The sequence below is a fragment of the Bos indicus genome, chromosome 2 (genome assembly GCF_029378745.1).
Source record: "Bos indicus isolate NIAB-ARS_2022 breed Sahiwal x Tharparkar chromosome 2, NIAB-ARS_B.indTharparkar_mat_pri_1.0, whole genome shotgun sequence".
Classification (NCBI taxonomy): domain Eukaryota; kingdom Metazoa; phylum Chordata; class Mammalia; order Artiodactyla; family Bovidae; genus Bos; species Bos indicus.
Window position 1 is genome coordinate 95,333,625 of NC_091761.1, and position 13,048 is coordinate 95,346,672.

Sequence of the window (13,048 nt, forward strand, 5' to 3'; positions counted from 1 at the left end):
CACTCCAGCTCCCCGTGCCACCTCCCAGACCTGCTCTATTTTCAGCACAGTTCCTGCAGCTGAAGTACAAGGTGCTGCCTGTCAGGAGACACTAACGAGGCTCCACCCCCTGGTTTCTGACACTGCTGAAAGGCACTGACTCTCCTGCCACAGAAGTTTGAGCTACTCGCCAGCTGCCCCAAATACCATATCACAGAGTTTGTACCATCTGCTCAGCAAACTTCTAGCTCCAGAAACCAGAGTATATTTTGATGAGGAAAATCAAGCAAAAGACTAACTGAACTACCCATCCCTGACATCTCCTACACTGAAATATCCAGTCGGTTTGAAATTATTTCTCCATATACATCAGTCAGGTTTAATCCTAATATGTTAAGTGCTGGAGAGATGCATTGTTGTTGTTCAGTCGCTCAGTCGTGTCTCTTTTTGACTCCATGGACTGCATGCCATATCCTTCACTATCTCCTGCAGCTTGCTCAAATTCATGTCCATTGAGTTGATGATGCTATCCAACCATCTCATTCTCTGTCATCCCCTTCTCCAGCATAGACAGTTGAATACTGCTTAATAACTCAGTTGACTTAAGAGGAATACTAAGTCTGGCAATTTCCCCATAACAATTCTTTGCCTGTTTCCAAGGCTTATGGCTATCCATAAAGCACGATTTCCAAATAATAGCCTCACCACCTTTCAGGGAAGGATGACTCATGTGTACCTACTACCACCACACTCTGATAACTCACAAAGGATATATCTTCACCCCCACTGATATAATGCCCTTCCTCATAGGACTGTGGAGCAACATCAACATCACTGAAATATAATCTATAGGAGAATAGCTGCTGATTTCTATAAATTCAGGGGGACTCTGAGGTGAATGGGGCAGAAATGACAAACAGGTTGTATTTTGGAGTAGCAGAAGAGAGCTCTAAGGGACGGACAGACAATAGCTTCATGGAGTATACTTCCTCAGCCTTGGGGTGGGAGGTTATCTTTGGGCTCCAGGAGGCATGGGGGCTTTATTTAGTTCTTCCAGAATGAAGATAAGAGGAAAATAGGCTCTTCAGGAAAAAGGAAAAAAAAAAAAAGGGGGGAAGAACAACGTGAATGCTTCTTTATAAGCATCTTAAAGAAGCACCAAGGCACTGGCCACCCATGAAACGTGGCCACTCCTGTCCTGCTCTGCACCAGAGGAAGGTCTGGTGAGGGGGCTGGGGGAGGCAGGATGCAAAAGCGATCGCATTTCCTCCACCGGAGAGCCAGGCCTCTGCGGACATCCTGCACACCCCTCCTGCCACCCTGCGAGCAAGGGGCCGAGCCGGGGAACCCTGAGGCTTTCAGGGCTTTTATCGTATTAGAAGCATTTTTCTCATCATAACCGAGACCTTTAATATTGCATTAAAAAGATGGTTAATTTTCTTAAGCTTCCTTTTAAACACAGAAATAGGATTAGAAGGATAACACGCTCAGATGCAAGCCCATTATTTGATTACGTCTAAACCTAATCCTGCCTTCACCTTGGCCTGCAGAGTCTCCATTTTGGGGTTTATTGGTTGATAATGCCAGGGCTGTCAGATACTATTACTTGTGTAGTGTCTGTTGCTACGTGCTCTTTCTTCCACTATCAAATGCTGAAGGTCTGAAATTGAATTATAGGATGAGTTCTCAAAGCCTCACCATCTTTTAGACCTTTGTACCTACTTTCAAAGAAGAAAGGATGGCTCAGGCCCCCCAAAACAATGGGAACTCTCTTCAGTAAATTCATTTCTAACAATGCTTCAAAGGAGTCTTATAACTAATCTCTCCTCCTTCATGCAGGCTTTCTACTTCTCACATTGAGAAAAACGGTATTGATATTAATAAAAAGATCAGAAACTACCGGCGACCATTCTCTAGTCTATTAATTTTCTTATTATACTAAAATTATCTGTCACATTATCCCCTCGAGGGTAGGAGTTAGGTCTCACTGATATCTAGAGACCATCACAATTCTGGTGTTCATGAAATACTCATGTAACTGACCTGAGAATCCATATCATCTCTTGATTGTATGCAAGGAGGCACCCTTATCTAATTGGTTTTCTCCATGGAGAAGTAAGAGGCATCGCCAGGCCCGATCTCTTCGAGAGAGGCTTGTGATGAAGCCAGGAGCGCACGACCAACCCAACCTCCCACCCACTTCACCATCTCCCGTTCCCTTCCCGCCAGCTTCTAAGTTTCTTTACCTGTCGCAGTGGTTGCATTTAAAGGGCTTTGCACCTGTGTGTTTCCTGTAGTGCCTTGTGAGCTCATCGCTTCGTGCAAAACGCCACTCACACCCTTCCCATGAGCACTTATAAGGCTTCTCACCTGCAAGGAGAGATGGAATGACCATGGTCAGTGACAGGAACAACATGATCTGGGTCTGTTACCTACTCTTCAGTCTTGGAAAAGGGCTATAAAATCATTCCTGAAAGGCTAAATTTCCTAACATAGTGTGTCACATTTTTTTTAAGCCTCTTAGTGCTTTTGTTGTTGTTATTTTTTTTTTTAACCTTCAAAAGTGGTTTCACAAGATCTTCAAATCTAGAGCTGTCATTTCAGTTCCCAGAGTCAAAGCATTTCCTTCGACTGGAGAGGGATCAATTTTTATTTATTTTCTATTCTCTGGAGCTCTCTGACCCCCCACATTCCAAGCAGAAAGGAAATGTGCTATTTTCATCAGAACCACAAATGCTTCTAATTCTATTTTTCTCCAGAACCTAGAGTAATTTACCATTTCAGCCTTTTTAGTCTTTTCCCCTCTCTTCTCTCCTACCACAAAGTGTAGCCAGGCAACTGACTGACAAGGCAAAGAGCTCAGGGCTCCCAGAACCTCGGTTCCTTCCAGTAAATGTGAGTGGATGGACACTCATGAGGAAAGGCTACAATTTAAGAGCAAAACAAAAAATCACTTAACGATTCCTGGTATTTATGTAAAATATAGTCACGAAAGTCCCATTTAAGAAGATCATCACTTAATGACTCTAGCACATTCATATTCGAGAGTGATACGCATTATTACAAAATATTTTTAAAGTCAATTTGTAGAGCAAGGTTTCAGGCACGCTGAAGCTGCTTAGAAGCATGAAATCCAAGCTCTGTGCTCAAGTGACCTTTCTGAACAGTAAATACAGATGGAGGAATATGGGAGAGAAAGTACATGACTTTTCCTAAGACCTTTTTTTTTTTTAACCCATCAACGTCTGTCACCAAACATGACAAATATTTACTCTTCCAACTGTATGGTGGGCTGGTTCTAAAAAGAAGAAAAGTGATCTCTGAAATCATGAGAGTTACCCAGCCCTGTCACTGAGAGGCTGGTTAGCATAGAGGTTAACAGCCCTCTGAAGCCAACTTTCATAGGCTCAACTTTTGGTTCTGCCCTTAACTATCTATCCTTCGGCAAGATGATAAACTTCTCTGTGCCTCTGTCTTCTTTTACAAATAATAGTAGTATGTACCTCAAAGGGAGAGGATAAATTAATGTACAGATGTACTATATATTAATCAGAACAATGCCTGGCATAGATACAATTAACATAACTGTAAAACAGTATAAATGACCAAACCCGAAATTTCCAGATACACAAGTGCCGAAGTTGTCCGGCTGCCCCATTACTTCTCCACTTTTAATAGCTCAATCTTTCACCAGGCAGCAGTTTAGGAGGCCTTGCCCAGATACTATACTTGACCCGCTTTCTTCTTTCCACCTTTCTCCTTCCCTTTAAACCTAACTACAAAGTGTTCACAATTCTTTATTTGTATCACCTAGAATTGAACCAAACAGGATGGAAAATGTTATTTCATTAAATCGGTGCCCTAGTGAGCCGCTGCTCTGTAAGACCCACGGAGAAGAGGAATGAGAAATACAGGCATCTCTTTTCAACTGAACCAAGAGGACATGAAGGTGGGCCAGAGGCGCAGGAGGAAACCCATTCAGTTTTGGAAACCAGAAAAAAAAAAAAAGAATCACTAAGCAGAGTTAAAAGTTCACCTTCTAGATCCTTACAGCCACAATTTTAGAAAAGTGTGCCTGCTGCAGAGAGAGAAGGTGAAGCGTGATGGGGTCAGGTCAGCTTCAGAGTTAGCACACCTGGGATCTTACTCTGTTTGTTATAGACGCGAGGCCTCAGGGTCCCCATCTGTCAAATGGGGGTGAGATTCCTGTGTCTATTGTGAGGTTGACGTAAGGTGTTGTGTATCAGGCATTTCTGGAGCCTGGAGCAAGGTAAATGGTTAGTTAATCTGAACCCCTATTCCTCCCCATTCGCCTGTATTCTCAGAGGCAGCTAAGGAGACAGGTCTAAGTGGCGGTCAAAGAAACTTCTAGGACTCAGGCTCCAGCCTGCTGAGCCTGGAGTCACTCTGGGCAACCTAAATATTGAAAAATGGGAGAGTCTTTTTAAGTCTGAAGTGTTACCTCAGTATACTGACGGAGAATGGACCAGAAAGACCATGTCCTTTAGATCTGCTCTGAATGAGTGGGATGTTGAAGGGGAACTAAGAGACCCAAGTTGGAGAGAGAAGTACCAGAGAGGACTGTTGGCATCATTTACTTAATGCTACTAATCACCCATGAGCCTCTGTTACTTCAAGGAAATCTGGCAAACACAACAACAAAAAATGGAGAATGAGGCACCAAAGACTTCAGAAATTCCAAATGCCCCTTACTCCCAAAGGCCTTCATGTACAAGTAACACTGGAGGGTCCTGGAACCTTGGGTACCAAGCACACCTCAAAAGCAACAATGAGGCATCTGGAAATGCCATGACATTCTGCAGCAACAAGCAGAAACATCCGGTCCCCAAAATCAATCCCACAATCGAACAGACCCATCCATCATAGGCAACCACACTCTGAAGGACACAGGAAGGACAGAGACAAAATGGAGATTAAAGTGGATGTCTTTGGGTTTTTTTATTAATTTCTAAGTGTTTGCTTTTTCCCTTGCTGTATTTTTTAAAATTAGTTTTGTTCTGTTTTATGCTGACAAATAATGTCAAGGATTTAGTTATTTCCCAGAAGATAACGTGGATGCTCTGTTAATTCCTGGCACAAACCAAGCACCCTCTCCCCAGTAGCTATTTCACAGCATGCTTCCAGTGGCTGTGTCCCTGTTGCAGCTGTAAGACAGAAACTACACGCAGCTGGACTTGGCTCTGAACCGTGTCGCCTAACACTGTCTCCTGCTTCAGCAGGTACTACACAGAGCAACACTGAGGACAAGCTCCCCCGCCCTGCCAGTTTAGCCAAGTTACGCTATTGCGATTCGTCAAGCTATTTTCCCAACATCTGATTAATTAACCCACAAGTTGTCATTTCTGCAAATGCTCATAAAAAATGTAAAACAACTAAGAAAGAACTCAACCAAATGAAGGAGTAGTGCCTGAAACAGGGAGAGTTCAGAAATCAGAGGGACAGGAAAAATAGAATGGGGAATACAATTTCATGTTTAAAGCTCACTCATACCGCAGGGCACAAATTCATGCTTCCTCACAAAATGGCCTCTGAAATGCAATGTGGTCGAAAGCAGAGTGGGCTTCTATTCCATTTCTTACAGAATAACTCTCTACATCGTGATCATCACATTTGATCAAAAAATAATGTCACCATTGCCTTCTGAACATGTACCTCCAATACATGTAGATTAATCCACGAATTGTATAAATGTACTAATGTCCTAATACATTAGGACATTATAAAACATAAACTCAATATAGAAATTTAAAGGAATTAGGGTCATTTAAATATAAACAGGGTCTTCCCCGGCGGCATAGCAGTAAAGAATCCACCTGTAATGAAGGAGACGCAGGTTCGATCCCTGGGTTGGGAAGATTCCCTGGAGAAGGAAATGGCAACCTACTCTAGAAACTCACCTGGAGAATTTCATGGACGGAGGAACATGGTGGGTTATAGTCCATGGGGTCACAAGGAGCTGGACAAAACTGAGCGACTAACTGCTCCCCCCCCACACAAATATAAACAGAAGTTATCAAATTTTCTCCCTGCATTCAAAACGACAGTGTTGCACAACTGTACTTCGAGACCACTGCCCTACAGGGTAAATGAGAAGATCTTAGCTCCACGCTCACTGGTGTCTGTGCTTCCAGCCTTGGTCCCTACAGTCTATTCTGCCTGCAGCAGCCAAAAGAACTCTTTGAAAATATAAATCGGAGCATGTATGTCCCTTACAGGGGACTTTAATCTTTCTATTTCCATATAATTATTTTCTTTAACACCCTCTGGGATTTTATTTTATGCATTGAAAAACATTATTCTGTAGAGGGTTCCACAGGCTTCACCAGACTGCTAAAGAAGTTCATGACCCAAAAAAGGTTAAGAAGAAATTAAAATGTAAATGTTCCACTGGGTTCCTACTGCTTTTAGGATAGAAGTCAAAAGCTTGTAAGGTCCTATTGTATAGAATCCCCACGATCTGCCCTGGCCAACTCGATTACTCATGCCCTACCTGACTGCTCCCACCTCAGAGCTTTTGCACTTGCTCCCTGTTCTGCCTGGAATGCTCCTGTTCCCTCGCTGCCATCAGGTCAATGCTCAACTGTCTCCACTTCAGAGAGATCTACCCTCGGCATTCTCTTTTGAGCAGCAGCATATTTTGTCATCTTCTGGGACCACTTAGTTGCGTCAGACTTTATTTTTGGGGGCTACAAAATCACTGCAGATGGTGACTGCAGCCATGAAATTAAAAGACGCTTGCTCCTTGGAAGAAAAGTTATGACCAACCTAGACAGCATATTAAAAAGCAGAGACATTACTTTGCCAACAAAGGTCTGTCTAGTCAAAGCTATGGTTTTTCCAGTAGTCATGTATGGATGTGAGAGTTGGACTATAAAGAAAACTGAGTGCCAAAGAATTGATGTTTTTGAACTGTGGTGTTGGAGAAGACTCTTGAGAGTCCCTTGAATTGCAAGGAGATCCAAACAGTGAATCCTCAAGGAAATCAGTCCTGAATATTCATTGGAAGGACTGATGCTGAAGCTGAAGCTCCAATACTTTGGCCACCTGATGCGAAGAATTGACTCATCTGAAAAGACCCTGACGCTGGTTAAGATTGAAGGTGGGAGGAGAAGGGGATGAGAGAGGATGAGATGGTTGGATGGCATCACCGACTCAATGGACATGAGTCTGAGTAAACTCCAGGAGTTGGCGATGAACAGGAAGGCTTGGTGTGCTGCAATCCATGGGGTCACAAAGAGTTGGACATGACTGAGCGACTGAACTGAACTGAGTCACTTTGAAATGAGATTGCATAATGTTTGTGTGCCATACTGTCTGCTTCCCCTAGGAGGGTATAAGCTTCATGCAGGCATCTCTTTTGTTCGTTGTGATACCGACAGTACCAAAGTGGGGCCTGGCTCAACCTTGTAGAACACACTGCATGAATGAAGCATCCTTTCTGATTTGCAATGAAGACCCAAGTCCACACAGAGGAGCAGGACAGTCTAAGCGATCTCAGTCCCTCTCTACGTTCTGACCTGACTTAAGAGCAGAAAATAATTGCTGGCTTGTTTAAACCCGGCCATACCTCTGTGTCAGGGACCACACTGTGAAACTCTACAATGGATTAAGTATTACTTCACCATCATAGCTCACTCCCCACTTCTTTCCTATCCACCTGAGCCTAAAAAAGGAGTATCCTGAAAATCTTCCTGTAACCTTCAACTCACACCTGGGATTGGTCTCCTGAGCAACATCTCCTCTGGGAAACCACGTGCGTCATTTTACGGAATTCATTTGTAAAGGTTCTCACTGAAGAAGAGGCTGGGAGAGTGTAAGTGATATGTCAAACGTATTGCACTATACATTTGCCTCTAAGACAAAGACTGTAGCATGAAGTATGAACAGGTGTCAGAATCTTGCATTAAAAGTCTTTTGAAAATAAACATCGCTAATGCAAATTTTCTGCATTCACTTCCTGATCTGAAAAATTTCAAGTTCCTAATCCAATTCCTAAGGAGACCAGGACCTTGACGTACCCAGGTTTCAGTTAAAACTAATTTCATCTATTTACTTTTCTTTTTTAAAAAAATGTAGCTACTAGATTTCTGTTGTCTGGGCATGTTAGGGTCCTAGTCCCCTTAGGACTTGGATTAGGAATTTGTAATTCTGTGGATCAGGAAATAGAAAAGCAAAATAGAAAGGAGGAAAAATACTCTGTAATGGGTTTATATTGCTACTGAGTACATCTAGAGGGAACCAGCAAAGACCTATCAATTGCTTTCACATCACACTCAGCAGCACTAGAGAATTTAAGCTACCTGGGGAATAAAGACATTGAGAGAGAAAATGTCACTACGCTTTCTTAACATTGGAAAAAGAGTAACCAGTAAACATCACTCCATAGTTTGGCAATTGCTTCTCAGGGGGTACCTGCTACAACAAGAAAATACTCCAAGTTCTTAACTCTGCTTTGGAAAACTGTCTCAGAGTTCCTCTTAGATTCAAGATGAATCTTAAATACTTTCTTTAGGTGACTGATGGAAGAATGAGACAAGGACTTTATTTTCCATAATTTCAAAAGCATTTATAGTAACTACATAAAATAAAACACATACTCTTTTATTTACACTACATGTTGATTCTTTTCATTCATTAATCACTTGCTCATCCAAAGGCCAAATAGATGCTATGACCTGAGTTACTGAATTTACAAAAAGCACTAGTCACTTTACAGAGCATGTAAACATTTACTCTATTTTTTTAATTTTTAAAACAACTAATAAAATAAAAACTGGCCTAGGTTAGGTTAACTCCTCATCACTTGGCATGTGTGTGTCCTTAGTCGCTTCTGTTGTGTCTGACTTTTTGCAACCCCTTGGACTGCAGCCCATCAGGCTCTTCTGTCCATGGGATTCTCCAGGCAAGAATACTGGAGTGGGTTGTCATGCCCTCCTCCAGGGGATCTTCCCAACCCAGGGATCAAACCTGCAACTCATGTCTCCTGCATTGGCAGGTGGGTTCTTTACCTCTAGTGCCACCTGGGAAGCCCCTTCATTGCCTGGATTACCACCTTAAAATGGTTCTTTAAAGATCTATAATCTAGAATTTAAACTTTATGTCCTTAAGTAGCTATAGCTCCTATTTTAGAATGCGGAGAGAGGTGAGAAAGGATTTTGACTTAATCCCACAACTGCTGACACCTGTGGTGTCCAGTGTAGTAGTTACGAATCATATATGGCTGTGAGCATTCAAGTGAGCCTAAGGCAACTAAAGAACTGAACTTTTAATTAAAATTTAAAAACTGAAGCAATGTAAAGAATATTTTACACTTTTGTTTTGGTTAGTTAACATATATTGTTAAAATTATTATCACTATTTCTATTTACTTCTTAAAAATGTGGTTACTAGAAAAATTTAAATCACATATATAGCTTACACATATTTCTATTTTGGACAGTACAGGTTAAAATATATCTTCTATGTGGAATTCCCACCATTAATTCAAGTGTAAGGGCTCATCCTTTCTAAACTCTTCCCAATGCCCAGCCCAAAAGCTATGTTCAGATGAGATCAGATCAGATCAGTCGTTCAGTCGTGTCCGACTCTTTGCGATCCCATGAACCGCAGCACACCAGGCCTCCCTATCCATCAGCACACCCAGAGTTCACTCAGACTCATGTCCATCGAGTCAGTGATGCCATCCAGCCATCTCATCCTCTGTTGTCCCCTTCTCCTCTTGCCCCCAATCCCTCCCAGCATCAGAGTCTTTTCCAATGAGTCACCTCTTCGCATGAGGTGGCCAAAGTACTGGAGTTTCAGCTTTAGCATCAGTCCTTCCAAAGAAATCCCAGGACTGATCTCCTTTCGAATGGACTGGTTGGATTTCCTTGCAGTTCAAGGGACTCTCAAGAGTCTTCTCCAACACCACAGTTCAAAAGCATCAATTCTTCGGTGCTCAGCCTTCTTCACAGTCCAACTCTCACATCCATACATGACCACAGGAAAAACCATAGCCTTGACTAGACGGACCTTTGTTGGCAAAGTAATGTCTCTGCTTTTGAATATGCTATCTAGGTTGGTCATAACTTTCCTTCCAAGGAGTAAGCATCTTTTAATTTCATGGCTGCAGTCACCATCTGCAGTGATTTTGGACCCCAGAAAAATAAAGTCTGACATTGTTTCCACTGTTTCTCCATCTATTTCCCATGAAGTGATGGGACCGGATGCCATGATCTTAGTTTTCTGAATGTTGAGTTTTAAGCCAACTTTTTCACTCTCCACTTTCACTTTCATCAAGAGGCTTTTGAGTTCCTCTTCACTTTCTGCCATAAGGGTGGTATTGTCTGTATATCTGAGGTTATTGATATTTCTCCCGGCAATCTTGATTCCAGCTTGTGTTTCTTCCAGTCCAGCGTTTCTCATGATGTAGTCTGCATATAAGTTAAATAAGCAGGGTGACAATATACAGCCTTGACGTACTCCTTTTCCTATTTGGAACCAGTCTGTTGTTCCATGTCCAGTTCTAACTGTTGCTTCCTGACCTGCATACAAATTTCTCAAGAGGCAGATCAGGCGGTCTGGTATTCCCATCTCTTTCAGAATTTTCCACAGTTTATTGTGATCCACACAGTCAAAGGCTTTGGCATAGCCAATAAAGCAGAAATAGATGTTTTTCTGGAACTCTCTTGCTTTTTCGATGATCCAGCAGATGTTGGCAATTTGATCTCTGGTTCCTCTGCCTTTTCTAAAACCAGCTTGAATATCAGGAAGTTCACGGTTCACATATTGCTGAAGCTTGCCTTGGAGAATTTTGAGCATTACTTTACTAGCATGTGAGATGAGTGCAATTGTGTGGTAGTTTGAGCATTCTTTGGCATTGCCTTTCTTTGGGATTGGAATGAAAACTGACCTTTTCCAGTCCTGTGGCCACTGCTGAGTTTTCCAAATTTGCTGGCATATTGAGTGCAGCACTTTCACAGCATCATCTTTCAGGATTTGGAATAGCTCAACTGGAATTCCATCACCTCCACTAGCTTTGTTCGTAGTGATGCTTTCTAAGGCCCACTTGACTTCACATTTCAGGATGTCTGGCTCTAGGTCAGTGATCACACCATCATGATTATCTGGGTCGTGAAGATCTTTTTTGTACAGTTCTTCTGTGTATTCTTGTCATCTCTTCTTAATACCTTCTGCTTCTGTTAGGTCCATGCCATTTCTGTCCTTTTTCGAGCCCATCTTTGCATGAAATGTTCCTTTGGTATCTCTGATTTTCTTGAAGAGATCTCTAGTCTTTCCCATTCTGTTGTTTTCCTCTATTTCTTTGCATTGATTGCTGAAGAAGGCTTTCTTATCTCTTCTTGCTATTCTTTGGAACTCTGCATTCAGATGTTTATATCTTTCCTTTTCTCCTTTGCTTTTCGCTTCTCTTCTTTTCACAGCTATTTGTAAGGCCTCCCCAGACAGCCATTTTGCTTTTTTGCATTTCTTTTCCATGGGGATGGTCTTGATCCCTGTCTCCTGTACAATGTCACGAACCTCATTCCATATTTCATCAGGCACTTTATCTATCAGATCTAGGCCCTTAAATCTATTTCTCACTTCCACTGTATAATCATTAAAGCTATGTTACTACCCTGCTTTCCACATTCACAAACCCTAACATGCATCATCTCCAAAACACCTCATCTCTGTTCACGTGTGAGCAGGTCAAGTCAAATAATGAAACTTCTGATCTAACTCACTGACGGTGAAAATACCGTTGACCTCTTTGGTGTGACAATCTGGATGCAACCAACCTTAATTGTTGATTCTATTAATAAGATGTACTGAACAATGACAGTGTTGGAGATTAAAGTGAAAAAGTCTCAGCATTAGAGGCGTTCCCAGGTTGGGAAACCCCATGTGTACACACAAATAATACAAACCCAATGTGTCTGATAAACACCTGTGTATGGATATGTGGAGGAGTCCATCCCTAAGACTCTCTAGGACCATCGGGGTAGGCATCCCTTGATGTCTCAGTGAAACCTGAATTACTGGTTTGGTGGAGAAAAATGGACTAGACATCCAAAAACAGATTCTTCTAATTCTGGCTTTGCTACGTATTAGCAATACGGCCTGTACAGTCAGTTAACTTCTTCATCCCAACTTACTGTTCTTCACTGTGTGGAAAAGATATTTTAAAAGATCTGTCCTGCTTCCCTTGTCGTTATGAAGATTCAGTGGAATCCAATACATAGAAGTGATTGGTCAATTACAAAGTCCTAGATGGATAAAAGGTTTTGACGATGATGGCAATATCAAAAGGGAGTTCACAGATGTGCAGGAGGCCAGGGAAGACTATGGAAACAGAGACCATTGTTACCTCTATGTGCAAGGCAAGGGCACAAGGGCTCCTCCACGAGACTTAAGCTGGAGCCTAGGCATCACACCAAATTACTCTTCAGACCCACCAAGCTTTGTGAATCACAGCCAGGAAATACACAGGATGAAACAAATCTTTGGGAACTTCTTCCCAGGTGGTGCTAGTGGTCAAGAATCACCTCCCAATGCAGGAGACATAAGAGACTCGTGTTCGGTCTCTGGGTGGGGAAGATCCCCTGGAAAAGGGAATGGCGACCCACTCCAGTATTCTTGCCTGAAGAATTCCATGGACAGAGGAGCCTGGCGGGCTACAGTTCATGGGGTCACAAAGAATCAGATACAAATGAGCAACTAACACACTTTTTCCAAAACATTCCTTTTGGAGGTGAACTGTTACATTCTTGGTGAATTTGTCTGAAATGCTGAAGGAAGAGTGGATTGGTCATGAAACTGGCAACCATCACAGATGCTGGAGCAAGTACAGCTCTCAGCAATTAGAATTTTTGCAAGTGTGCAACCTGTGATTCCAATGTAAGTATTTTTAGATACTGCAGCATGTTTCCCACAGCTCAGTTGGTAAAGAATCCGCCTGCAATGCAGGAGACCCTGGTTTAATTCCTGGGATGGGAAGATCGCTGAAGAAGGGATAGGCTACCCACTCCGGTATTCTTGGGCTTCCCTTGTGGCTCAGCTAGTAAAGAAT

At 42.4% G+C, this 13,048-nt stretch overlaps 1 protein-coding gene across 3 annotated transcripts in view; it reads right to left on the bottom strand.

Moving 5' to 3' along the window:
* Window positions 1-13,048, bottom strand: part of KLF7 (KLF transcription factor 7) — a 105,064-nt gene that overhangs the window by 11,738 nt on the left and 80,278 nt on the right. For all 3 annotated transcript variants that reach the window (XM_019975889.2, XM_070770869.1, XM_070770878.1), the window contains one exon: window positions 2,226-2,349. In XM_019975889.2, coding sequence (XP_019831448.1) covers window positions 2,226-2,349 — 124 coding nt within the window. The remainder of the gene's footprint in view (window positions 1-2,225; window positions 2,350-13,048) is intronic.